The sequence below is a fragment of the Oncorhynchus mykiss genome, chromosome 25 (assembly GCF_057628025.1).
Source record: "Oncorhynchus mykiss isolate SJ-2025 chromosome 25, ASM5762802v1, whole genome shotgun sequence".
Classification (NCBI taxonomy): Eukaryota; Metazoa; Chordata; class Actinopteri; order Salmoniformes; family Salmonidae; genus Oncorhynchus; species Oncorhynchus mykiss.
Window position 1 is genome coordinate 36,443,054 of NC_143046.1, and position 14,250 is coordinate 36,457,303.

Genomic DNA, 14,250 nt, shown 5'->3' on the forward strand with positions numbered 1-14,250 from the left:
AAAGAACTGAGAACATGGGCAAAAATCTGACCAACTCCACCACATAATTACACCAAGAGCCCAAAACACAACATAATTCAGAGTAGAGGTCGACCGATTAATCGGAATGGCCGATTTCAAGTTTTCATAACAATCGGAAATCGGTATTTTACACCTTTATTTAATCTTTATTTAACTAGGCAAGTCAGTTAAGAACGCATTCTTATTTTCAACGATGGCCTAGGAACGGTGGGTTAACTGTCTTGTTCAGGGGCAGAATGACAGATTTTTACCTTGTTAGCTCAGGGATTCAATCTTGCAACCTTACAGTTACCTAGACCAACGCTCTAACCACCTGCCTCATTGCATTCCACGAGGAGCCTGCCTGTTACGTGAATGCAGTAAGCCAAGGTAAGTTGCTAGCTAGCATTAAACTTATTTTATAAAAAACAATCAATCAATCAATCATAATCACTAGTCAACTACACACGGTTGATGATATTACTAGTTAATCTAGCGTGTCCTGCCTTGCATATAATCGATGCGGTGCGTATCATTGCTCCAATATGTACCTAACCATAAACATCAATGCCTTTCTTAAAATCAATACACAGAAGTATATCTTTTTAAAACTGCATATTTAGCTAAAATAAATCCAGGTTAGCAGGTAATATTAACCAGGTGAAATTGTCACTTCTCTTGCGTTCATTGCACGCAGAGTCAGTGTAAATGCAACAGTTTGGGCCATTGAAGGTTGTGCAATGTAACAGCAATATTTAGACTTATGGATGCCACCCGTTAGATAAAATACAGAATGGTTCCGTATTTCACTGAAAGAATAAACGTCTTGTTTTCGAGATGATAGTTTCCGTATTCGACCATATTAATGACCTAAGGCTCGTATTTCTGTGTGTTATCATGTTATAACTAAGTCTATGATTTGATAGAGCAGTCTGAGCGATGGTAGGCACCAGCAGGCTCGTAAGCATTCATTCAAACAGCACTTTGGGCGTTTGCCAGCAGCTGTTTGTGACTTCAAGCCTATCAACTCCCGAGATTAGGCTGGTGTAACCGATGTGAAATGGCTAGCTAGTTAGCGCTATTAGTGTTTCAAACGTCACTCGCTCTGAGACTTGGAGTGGTTGTTCACCTTGCTCTGCATGGGTAACGCTGCTTCGAGGGTGTCTGATGACGATGTGTTCCTGGTTCGAGCCCAGGTAGGAGCGAGGAGAGGGATGGAAGCTATACTGTTACACTGGCAATACTAGTGCCTATAAGAACATCCAATAGTCAAAGGTTAATGAAATACAAATGGTATAGAGAGAAATAGTCCTATAATTCCTATAATAACTACAACCTAAAACTTCTTACATGGGAATATTGAAGACTCATGTTAAAAGGAACCACCAGCTTTCATATGTTCTCATGTTCTGAGCAAGGAACTTAAACGTTAGCTTTCTTACATGGCAAATATTGCACATTTACTTTCATGTCCAACACTTTGTTTTTGCTTTATTTAAATCAAATTGAACATGTTTCATTATTTATTTGAGGCTAAATTGATTTTATTGATGTATTATACTAAGTTAAAGTAAGTGTTCAGTCAGTATTGTTGTAATTGTCATTATTACAAATAAATACATTTTTTTTTAAATCGGCCAATTAATCGGTATCGGCTTTTTTTGGTCCTCCAATAATCGGTATCGGCATTGAAAAATCATAATCGGTCGACCTCTAATTCAGAGACTCTAACCTTCTTCCAAGTCAAGACAGTAGGATCTACAACTCATGGGACATCAATATTCACAGTCAAACTTGCTCAAAACAATACATTGAAAGCCAAAGCCCAAAGACTATGAGAGGTGCTCTGATAAAAACGACTAAGTGTGAATTTTAGCACGCTCACTTCAGGAATTCAATGATGTGTGGACTGACATGAGAATGATACTACCCAGCCATTAAACACACACATTTTGAAAACATTTCCCTTCCCCTCCCCTTGTCTGGTTCTCTGATGTGGGCAGGCTGTGAGTTAGGGGCAGGGCTTGGCAGGGGTATGCAGGTTGTCCAACAGCTGCCAAATAGATCCTTGCCAGATTTGTCAGTAAATAATGCCACTTATGCCAGTATGTGTGGCAAGCCAAAAGACAGACTCACCAACTGCTGTGTGATACCAACCCCTGACCATCCTGACATCCAGCTTGGTGTGTTTGTGTGAATGACAGACAATTACAGGCAGTTATGAAGGTCATGCAAAGACATTCATTTACAGACCATACGATTCTATGTCTAAGTAAAGCCATAAACACACAAGACTAACCTTCATGCGACTGACCAAACAGTTAGCCACATTCCCTAGACTGTGTATAGAGAAAACAGTGGGAACACAAAAGCCTACTTGTCCTGTGTTTGGTCTCTTTTGGAGACTCAGGTTTCCCAATAGCGATGGAACTTTGGTTTGCATGTGGTTTTAAAGATGCATCTTTCCTACAACCCGCCGAAGATGTAACACGCGTTTCCCAAAACGCCACGCAGAGAAAACAGTCGCTAAGTGTGTCGTTGGGAGTACGTGCCGATACTGATAGGATCGAAAGAAAGGCATCGCTGCTCTCGGATCAGCTTTCTCAATTCACATCTTACCTTAGAACACTATAATTATTTCACAATACTGACGATGGATCAGCTCCTAGAGCAATATTACCACCTACGGCTGCAAATATTGAGGCGGCTTATTCTAATACTTACCCAATAAAAATGTACTAAATCACTGATTTTGCACATGTTAGGCTGCACATCATGAAAAAAAATTTAGTGTAAAAAACACATTAGGATCAGCTGCTCTTTCCATGATATAGACTGACCAGGTGAAAGCTATTATTTCTTATTGATGTCACTTGTCACTGCATCCCTGTGGAACGCATTCAACACCTTGTAGAGTCCATGCCCTGAAGAATTGAGGCTGTTCTGAGGGCAAACAGGGGTGAAACTCAATATTAGGGAAGTGTTCCTTATGGTTTTGTACCCTGTGTATATCGAGACAAAATTAGACAGTAGCCTAAGTAACAAAATATTATTTATTAATCATGAAATGTCAATGTGATTGAAATAGGCATATAGCCTACTGTTTATATTTTAATGCAGGCATCTCAGTTTTATTTTGAAGCATGTTTTTTTCTACATTGCTTGTTTGTATCAATTGCAAAGACATTAGCAACTTTGTATTTGTAGTAAATTTTTGTAATGGAGTTAATCGGCTGTCACAGGGAAACAGAAACCATGTTTAGCATAGATCTTCTGTGTATAAATTGACATGGGAGGGCAAAAAAAAAGCATCAAACGACACACCTCGTTTGTTCTCCGAGTAGTCTGTGGCAATCTGTAAATAACAAGCGTTTTAAGTGCAATGTTAATAGCGATGGTTTTGGGAAACAGCTCAGCTCCTACGAAGGTTCTAACGATGAACTTTAGCCTTAAAGATGCTTTTGGGAAACCATGCCCAGAGTGGTTGAGACCAGCTGGGAAAAGAACTGACCTGGTCACTAGCCTGGTTAGCCAATAGCCATCCTCTCACCCCCGCATTACATGTTTCCATCTACAACTCTTTCCACACTGCATTTATTTACAAATGAAACTACCATGGACTCATTTGCGTGTTCACCTTAACATCCCACACCAAAGAACAATGCCTCGTCCTCCTCCATAACAGGTGTTTCAGATTCTCCCTTTTCATTCCATCATTATTTTTCTCCAAAGGACTTCAAGCACATGAAACCATGGTGAATACTTGAAACCAGGTAGACTTTTTTTGTATCAAAGGCATGTAAATGTGTTAATGATTACAACATTAGGACACTTCCAAAAGCAACAACCACTAAGGCTTACTGTTGCCGCCTGTTTTTTTTTCCTCCCCATTTAAGACTTCTTCATTTGGAAGCTTGCTTACACACAACCACAGAGAGAGAAAGTTATGTTGCTATCTGTTTTCCAGGTTACCCAGTTTCCCAAAAGAAAACCCCCATCTCTCCCTGCTGGCAGTGTCTGTGCACACGCGCACACACACACGCGCACACACACACACACACACACACACACACCCTCTTATCTAGGCATGGACTCTGTGTGGGACCTCTAAGGGCAGTGGGAGAGTATAAGTGTCTCCTCAGATGTACAGAGCGACGTGATATCTGACCTTCAGCATCCCACTGGACAGAGTGAAAGAAAGAGGGACAATGATTCCCATCGCTCTCGGAATCACCCCTCCTCATCTGTGTGTGCACTTAAGAGTGGACAAAGGCAAGTGTACACTTGATAGCGGCGTGGATGACACAGAGCACACATTATACGTGCACTTACAGCTTGGAAAACGACACTAACCTTTATAAGACCAGTCTCTGTTTTCTAAATCACTCAATTTGGAGACCAAATTAGATTAGACTATACAAAACCACAACAAAAGTTAAACAAGAGCACGGGACTGCAAGGAAGTCTAACAGGCAGCGAACAGTTCCTGTGTGTGTGTTACTTGAGGACATGACTGGGCATGTGAGCCTGAGCCCCGGTAGTCTGTGTGTATGTGTGTGTGTGTGTGTGTGTGTGTGTGAGTGAGAGAGAGCTGGACATGAGTCACCAAGAAACTACTGTATGGGCTGTATGCCCACTGTGATTTTGTGCGCATGTGTGTGGCCTGGAGTGGGTATGTGTGTATCTTATGTATCTTGTGAGTGTGTGTGTGGTGGCCCAGCAGTGACAAACCAACTTTCACATCTCCCAAGAGTCACCGTGCTCCAGGGAATTCCGTGAGCCAAGTAGCATCAGACAGAAAGCCACTGATGAACTAAACAGGGAATTGGTGTTTGGAAAAGAAAAGAAAAGATCCTCCAGAATTTTCTGGGGAGAGATGTCTGTTCATAAGAATACATTCAGATCTACCTAACTAGTTTTATAAGGAGAGAAGCCCTTGACTTCATCTTGAGTCATTCGACCACTTTCCCATTACCTAATTTGTTCATACACGCTCTCCTGTGAGATCGATCTACCAACTGATTCATTGCATTTATTTATCAATAATCATTTCTTATTCAATCCCTTCATTGCTGGGGAACATTGACCTATCTAACACTGTTGATATTAAATTGGCATCTGCTGAGTGGCAAGGTGCAGTGTTATTCGGCCATCTCAGATAGATTGAAACAGCCCTCAGACTCCATTGGAATAAATGTATCAAACAAGCTTCTGCAATCACGTTTAGCTGTTTGCTTGACTGAATTAATTTGCTAGAGTGCTGGCTGGCTCAGAGGGGCACATCAAGGAATACTGACACACACACACACACACACACAAGCAATCTCTCCCCGTTTCGCTCCCGAGGTAATTGCCATCAGTCTGAGAGTCAATATCGAAGACACACACACTCCAGTCAACTGCACATGACAGTAGACAGGATGCACAAGCCAGAAACAAGGCCTTCAAGAGGAAACTGGTAATAATAATGATGATGATGATGACACTGAGGAGAGAATGAGGATGATGTCTTGGCAGGAGATAGCAGGGGGGGGGGGGGGGGGGGGGTTTACAGAGAGGAGCCGCAGTTACTCAACAATTAAGTCAGAATAGGAGGCATGTTCTCAGTCTTAATAAGCTACAGTGCGCACAACCCCTCCCCACCTTCCTTGGTAATCATAGAGTTGTTGGGCTATACATGTAATTATTGTGATATGATGCAGTGAATGTGTTGGAGTTTATTGATTTCAGAATAAAGCTTTCTTCACATTAGTCTATGCTTTAGTCTCTGAACCTAATGTATCCTCTCTGTAGCACAACCTAAACATAGCCACCAGGAAAGTGGAAAGACCCAAGGATAAATTGCCAAACTGTGATATTTGGACTGCTATTATTAGATAATATTTTAGGGGGTGGATCAGCTTCAACGTTGCAAATAGATTGCAGCTTCTGTCAAGTTTGGACACATCTACTCACTCAAGGGTTTTTATTTGTACTATTTTCTATATTGTAGAATAGTAGTGAAGACAACAAAACTATTAAATAAAAAATATGGAATCATGTAGTAACCAAAAAAATTGTTAAACAAATTAAAATATATTTGAGATTTTTCAAAGTAGCCACCCTTTGCCTTGTATTGTATTGTCTCCAAACTTTTGACTGGGGCGAAGGTTCACCTTCCAATTGAACATCTCTGGGGAGACCTGAAAATAGCTGTGCAGCTTAAGGTGCTTCAACAAAGGTCAGTCCTTTGATGAAGCACCTTAAGCTGCATCGCTATTTTCAGGTCTCCCCAGAGATGGTCGATCTGTTTCAAGTCCGGGCTCTGGCTGGGCCACTCAAGGACATTCAAAGACTTGTCCCTAAGCCACTCTAGCGTTGTCTTGGCTGTGTGCTTAGGGTGCTTAGGCTCAGGGTCTATTTTCGTAAAGGGTCTGAATACTTATGTAAATGTCATATTTAAATTTCCAAAAATGTCATTATGGGGTATTATGTTGATTGATGGGGGAAAAACTATTTAATACATTTTAGAATAAGGCTGTAACGTAACAACATTTTGAAAAAGTGAAGGGGTCATTTCCAAATGCACTGTAACTCACCACACTTTTCCAATCACAAAAACACACACCCCATCTTCCATCACAACCACACTCCCCCCACAATGTGCCTTCTATGTCTTCTGTTTGCTGTGTTTTTATCTCTACCATGTTGATTCCTCCCTAATTACGAGCTTTTCAGTACTTTTGTGTTCCAGTTCCTTATATTTGAGGATGTATTATTTCAATAATTTCTTCTTCTGCTATAAATAGAAAGTCCAATGCATATTATTTTACAACATTCCCTATCTTGAATGGTATAGTGTATTTACAGTTGTATTTGATTGTTTTCCTTTTTTTGTTATTACAATCCCCACCATGGATAGTTGGATAGTATTGGGTGTTCCATTATTTCGACGACTCTATGGGAACTTTGTAATACTTAGAATAGTCATGGAGCAGTCTCGGTGTCTCGGAACAGTCGGTTATCAATGTACAGTTTATCGACTATGAGAGCTACACGTTTCCCTTTTAGTCTTCACTTTGAAGAGTGGGTATCAAACTTTGCGCCATTCTGCAATTTCCTTTGGGAACTGATAACTATTTTCGTGCCAGCAAGTCTTTTGTCCAGGCTTTTAACCATTATTTTATCCTTAAAAGAATGCAAAATCGAGTTTGATTTTGGTCGACAGTATCGCCTGGGATCTGTAACGCTTTAACCAGGAAATCTTTCACCACACTCTGAATCTTAACTCTCGTTAACTTTAATACCGGTAAAAAGTACCAGATTTTCTCGCATAAATCAAGTCTGTATTTCAAGTAAGGCTTCTCTCAGAAACATGTTCTCTTTTTTAAGTTCATTAACATCCATTTCAAATCGTATTGACAGTACCTTTTAACCCGCTTGTTTCTTTCTTTCTCAATTGTCGCTGCTTTTTTCGTCACTCATCTCGAGGCTTGCCTTGAACTCCTTTACATCTTTACTGACGAGTTCAAGTATGCCCAATTTACCAGTTATCTAATTTAGTAAGTGGGTTTCTACACTTACCATTCCAGGTGGTGAAAAGCATAAATCATCTGTGTCAGGCGAGGAGTCTCGTTTTCTTTTGGGGAATTGGTTCTCCATGCTGTTTTGGTGTTGATTGTGCTGGTCAATAAATGTCTCTAGCCTTATAATTTGTTTTGTGTTGTTATCCAGATTTAAGCTTATTGCCCACGAGTATGTGAAGTGCTAATATTTGGTCAGATTTACAGATGTTTAATATTACGTTTTTATCTTGAGGCATTCTGCGCCGCTGTCTTCAGTCCGCCATTGATCCTCCTGTCTGTGGTATTTGTTAAGGTAAATGTGCAGTGTGTCCAAAAACATTTCCCAAGGCATGTGTTTGATATGCAAACATTAAAAGATACATTATGCAACTTTTTGGGAGACCTGACCAAATTCACATAGAAAGGTGAGTTATAGATCTATCATTCTCGCTGAAAGAAAGTCTAAGGATATTCTATTGTTTTTGGTTATGGTGTTTGTGTTTGATTGCTGGTGGGAAAAGGGGAAACCAAGACAAGACGCCCATGGGCATACACTACCCGTAGGTAGACTTTGTTAAATACACTAGTTAGAACTGGGCGGACCACCCACTGTATTTTTGGTTAGTTATTAATAAGCTGTTGTTAAAGTAGGCTAGTCTAGCTTAGGGGTGTTTTTGAATAGTTATCGTTTCTTTCCTTCGGTCCAGCTCAGCCCCTTTTCCTGCTCCCCCCCATTACCGTGTGTTTTACAATAAACCCTGAGTTTGACGGTAGAAATCAGTTGTCCTGGTTATTTCGTTCTCACTTTTACTTTGTCACAATTATAATTTGCATGAGTTATGTTACGGGTCTCATTACCATCCCCCCCTAGACTGTCGGGCCAAAAGGGATTCGTAACAGTGCCATTTCATTGATTCCCGTTCTGAAGTTTCGTTTTTTCATATTTTACTTTCGGTTTTGAACACCAGCTTCAAATAGATGAATATACAATGTGTTTGGTTATGGAATATATATTTCGCAAGAGGTTTAGATGGTACAATGACTCTCTACACAATGACTGCTTGTTTGTCACAAACTGAAATTAGGCAAACTATTAGAATATCAGCAACCAGGAAATGGCGGAGCGATTTCTGCATAATGCATCTTTAATCTTCATGTGCAGTGTCCTATCAGAATGAAAACAATGAAGACACATCCAGAGGGGCGGCAGGTAACCTAGTGGTTAGAGCGTTGGACTAGTAATCGAAAGGTTGCGAGATCGAATCCCTGAGCTGACAAGATAAAAATCTGCCGTTAAACCCCTGAACAAGACAGTTAACCCACTGTTCCTAGGCAGTCATTGAAAATAAGAATTTGTTCTTAACTGACTTGCCTTGTTAAATAAAGTTTTTTTTTTTTTTAAAGCTTGGGGGCACACCCAACACAGCGAAGGTGCACTTCCATTGTGGTGCTCATTGTTTGTATTGGCTCCTGAGAAGAAGGGTCTGCAGGTTTTTTAAAGGGTCAATACGATCTGTGTGAAACTAACTAGAAATAGGCATGAGTCATCACCCTATCAAGTTTCTCCCCGAAATTTGGCACCAATGTCCAGGGAATTTGGCAGCTGCATCATAATAAGGACAACCGACTGAATTCCAGATCTACTGTAGTAATCGACTGGGAATTTTTCCTCACAACTTTTGATTTTATTTTATTACATTTGTGTAGCCAATGTGAAATGGCTAGCTAGTTAGCGGAGGTGCGCGCTAGTGGCGTTTCAATCGGTGACGTCACTTGCTCTGAGACGTTGAAGTAGTGGTTACCCTTGCTCTGCAAGGGCCGCGGCTTTTGTGGAGCGATGGGTAACGATGCTTTGAGGGTGACTGTTGACGTGTGCAGAGCGTCCCTGGTTTGCGCCCAGGTCGGGGCGAGGGGACGGACGTAAAGTCTATACTGTTACATTTGCATGATTTGTTTGAATCATTAATCATGCATTGGAGTTTCCAACAACATTGTGAGAGGCAGAGGCTTGAAAAGTCCCTCTTTATACATATAGAGACTGAATCACGTGACTTCTGTGCCGAATTGGGTGACTAATTACCACTAAAAAGGAATATTTCAATAGTTCTGATTTTATTTGTGATATCCTCCCAGTGTTTATGCAACACTTGGCATGAACCAAATGGGAGTGAGTGCAAGGCTCCCAACACTATTGGGGCTTGATGAAAGACCTGTGTGTGAACTGTCAATACATACTGTACACCAGAGAGCACTTGGAGGGATTATTGGCAAAAGATAAGATCGTCAAAAGACCAAATTAGTGGCAAAAGATCAGAATTGGGCTGCCCTGTCAGCTGGGAAGCCTGTGTAAACAGCAGCCTAGGAACTGACACGTCTGCTGGCCCAGCAACTTCAAAACACACCAAGCACCATACATGTTCAAACCAGGGGGAGAGATCCATCCTTAGCCTACATGCACCGGCACTTGAAGCTTGAGGTTACATTTTTGCAAGTTCCTCACAAACATTGTATCAGCATTCATAATCTACAGCTGCTTTGTTTCAATATTGCTGCTAGAGATGCGCACTTTGAGCAATCATCTGATTCATAATGTCAACGCTATGTTCATACAGAGGAAAAGATACCAAAATTACCCTATCCGTGCAGGCTGAGGAATACAAAGACGCAAAATTATGTATTTATCAACAATCTGTTCAATGTAGGAAAATGTTGCAAAATAAAACGGATGACAAAGGTAGAGGGGTCTGACTGATGCCACCCGGTGAAAACAGACTATTCCTCATGGTCGATGGATAACAGGAAATTGAAATGTCAAAACACCAACACCAGAATCTTATTTCCAAACACAGCTACGCGATATCAGACCGATATCTGGTGTAGTTCGTCTCCAACAGCAGACGAAATCTATCAAATCGCCTCAACACGCCCCCTGCCTCGTGGTGTGATATAGCAGCTACTTTACCTTTGGAGTTGCTGAATGCAGTGTACCAGGAGAGCGAAATGAGTCCGCATAGACCGAACAATACGACCGTTAGGAAGGTGCCATTTCGGAGCCTCATCTCCGGATCCCCGGGCTCATGTCCGAACTTGAGTGCGGGGTATCTGGGCTCTCTCAGCTCGTTTGCTGCACTTCCAGTATAGAAATGCCTCTTCACGCCTGGCAGTCAGAGCGGAGGCTGAGTTTGTTATTGCGCGGCGCTCTGCTCTTGGGTTGACTACTCATTTGCACAAGCAGGGAGTGCTTGGGGAGGAGTTGCCAGAAAGGGGGGGGGTTCTCTCTCTCTCCCATCCTTCTCGAGTCAGTGCGGACGGAGTGGTTATGAGGCATGCCATGTAGTGTTGCGACTCTGCTAGTGGGCGTTGAAAAATGTGAGGCAGCAGTTCCAGGTTTACTTTCACATCCGTTCATGAATTTTCATATTTCGCTCATGAATTGAATGTCATATGTGCCGAGGTAGCCGACAACTGCTTCTCCATATTCGGGGTGCACAGTGCATCTTTAAATTTCATTTGACTTCTGCTATAACATGTAAAGCAAACCATATGCCCAAATCCATATGAGTTATTTAGCCTACCTAGAACATAATAACAATAAAATCAGTTCAATGGGATTCTGACTACCACTTGCATTTTAGGGCCAGCAGGAGCAGTGCATCTCTCTCCACACAGTGCATCTCTCTCCACATAGGCTATACAAATTAGCAGTAGGGGCTGTAACACTGAGCTAGATGCTGGATGTTACCTCCAGTATAGCATCCAGCATCTGGCTCAAAGTTACATCCAGCATTCTGCCCAGCTGAGTAGCATCTGCCTCAGAGTTACATCCAAGCTCAGCTGAGTAGGATCCAGCTCAGAGTGACATACAGCATCCGGCTCAGAGTTACATCCAGCATCCAGCTCAGCTGAGTAGCATCTGGCTCAGAGATTTATCCAGCTCAGCTGAGTAGGATCCAGCTCAGAGTTACATACAGCATCCGGCTCAGAGTTACATACAGCATCCGGCTCAGAGTTACATCCGGCTCAAAGTTACCTCCAGCATCCGACTCAGTCACATACAGCATCCGGCTGAGCATTACATCCAGCTCAGAGTTACAGTTGAAGTCGGAAGTTTACATACACTTAGGTTGGAGCCATTAAAACTAGTTTTTCAACCACTCCACAAATGTCTTGTTAACAAACTATAGTTTTGGCAAGTCGGCTAGGACATCTACTTTGTGCATGACACAAGTCATTTTTCAAACAATTGTTTACAGACAGATTATTTCACTTATAATTCACTGTATCACAATTAGAGTGGGTCAGAAGTTTACATATTCTAAGTTGACGGTTCCTTTAAACAGCTTGGAAAATTCCAGAAAATGATGTCATGGCTTTAGAAGCTTCTGATAGGCTAATTGACATAATTTGAGTCAATTGGAGGTGTACCTGTGGATGTATTTCAAGGTCTACCTTCAAACTCAGTGCCTCTTTGCTTGACATCATGGGGAAATCAAAAGAAATCAGCCAAGAAAAAATTGCAGCCCTCCACTAGTTTGGGTCGTCCTTGGGAGCAATTGCCAAATGCCTGAAGGTACCACGTTCATCTGTACAAACAATAGTATGCAAGTATAAACACCATGGGACCACACAGCCATCATACCGCTCAGGAAGGAAGAGTGAAGAGGTGACTCTGAGATGCTGGCCTTCTAGGCAGAGTTGCAAAGAAAAAGCCATATCTCAGACTGGCTAATAAAAAGAAAAGATTAAGATGGGCTACAGACACTGCACAGTGGAACTCTGCCTCGAAGGCCAGCATCCCGGAGTCATGTCTTCACTGTTGACATTGAGATTGGTGTTTTGTGGGTACAATTTAATGGAGCTTCCAGTTGAGAACTTGTGAGGCGTCTGTTTCTCAAACTAGACACGAATGTACTTGTCCTCTTGCTCAGTTGTGCACCGGGGCCTCCCACTCCTCTTTCTATTCTGGTTAGAGCCATGGAATAGCCTTCATTTCTCAGAACAAGAATAGACTGGCGAGTTTCAGAATAAAGTGCTATGTTTCTGGCCATTTTGAGCCTGTAATTGAACCCACAAATGCTGATGCTCCAGATACTCAACTAGTCTAAAGAAGGCCAGTTTTATTGCTTCTTTAATCAGAACAGTTTTCAGCTGTGCTAACATAATTGCAGAAGGGTTTTCTAATGATCAATCAGCCTTTTAAAATGATTAACTTGGATTAGCTATCACAATGTGCCATTGGAAGATAGGAGTGATGGTTGCTGAAAATGGGCCTCTGTACGCCTATGTAGATATTCCATTAAAAATCTTCAGTTTCCAGCTACAATGGTCATTTACAACATTAACACTGTATTTCTGATCAATGTTATGTTATTTTCATGAACAAAAAGTGTACTTTTCTTTCAAAAACAAGGACATTTCTAAGTGACCCCAAACTTTTGAGCGATAGTGTATATAGTGCATTTGTAAAGGATTCAGACCCTTCCCTTTTTCCACATTTTGTGCCTTATTCTAAAATTGATCAAATATATTTTTTCCTCATCAATCTCATCAATGCCCATAACGATAAAGCAAAATAAAGTTTTTTATTAAAAAACAGAATTACTTTATTTACTTAACTATTCAGTCCCTTCTCTATGAGACTCGAAATTGAGCTCAGGTGCATCCTGTTTCCATTTATTATCCTTGATGTTTCTACAACTTGATTGGAGTCTACCTGTGGTAAATTCAATTGATTGGACATGATTTCGAAAGGCACACACCTGTCTATATAATGTCCCAGAGTTGACAGTGCATCTCAGATAAAACCAAGCCATGAGGTCGACAGGATTGCGTTGAGGCACAGATCTGTGGAAGGGACTACCAAAACTGTATTAGCAGACCAATATAGTGATCTTTTTAGCGCAGGCAATTATCATTTTTGTACTTTCTTCATATCGACTAAGCCTGCAATTCATCTCTTGTGTAGGTGATTATTCCAATGAGAAAGAATAAACTTCAATCATTTTGCACATTTGCCACACATTACCAGGGCAAGGCTATACATAGGCTAAATGTACAAATAAAACATCTCTGTGAGGGAACTTCTAACAATTCTCAGCAATATCCTGCAATTACAACAGGTCCCTGGCATTCAATAATATTATATGCGTGCCATGTGGCAGGCCTTAGGTTCGTGGAGAAATGCTATCATCTAGCGGTGAAAGTAGAACTTTACGCATGCCACAAAGCAGGCCAGTCGTGCGTGCGATCATCCCACCATTTACGACCAGAAGACAAGTACTCGCCATAGTCCTAAAATAACCATGACAATGGATATATCATCATCAGCAACATCATAATCATCTGCAACATCTAGTTCAATCATAGAACTTTGCAACATTTCAATATATTCACATTCATAGGCTATTCTTAAAGTTATGGGCATTTCCATTTGAGCATAATGGTAATAATGATTGATTCATTGGACACATTGAGTGACAATGAATAAAACTTAATCCAGAGATTTAATGATTGAGATCCAATAATTATTATGACAACCTAGTCATCGGCCCATAAACAGATTGGATCTAAGTGTCTATATCTGTTTCTAGAAGCATCCTGCGCTTTCTACGGATTACAAAACGTGCAAAAAAAATCCCCAGTTTGATAAAGCGATCATGGGACATGAGAATCAGGTGACGGAGCACCACCAAAAGGCAGGAAGTGA

The 14,250-nt window shown here is 41.2% G+C and overlaps 1 protein-coding gene across 1 annotated transcript in view; it reads right to left on the minus strand.

The window, feature by feature from the left end:
- Window positions 1-10,899, minus strand: part of LOC110505105 (alpha-1,3-mannosyl-glycoprotein 4-beta-N-acetylglucosaminyltransferase B) — a 232,126-nt gene extending 221,227 nt beyond the window's left edge. The window contains exon 1 of the mRNA XM_036969826.2: window positions 10,507-10,899. Within this exon, the coding sequence (XP_036825721.2) occupies window positions 10,507-10,603 (97 nt within the window). The 5' untranslated portion in view covers window positions 10,604-10,899. The remainder of the gene's footprint in view (window positions 1-10,506) is intronic.
- Window positions 10,900-14,250: the final 3,351 nt, after the last annotated feature.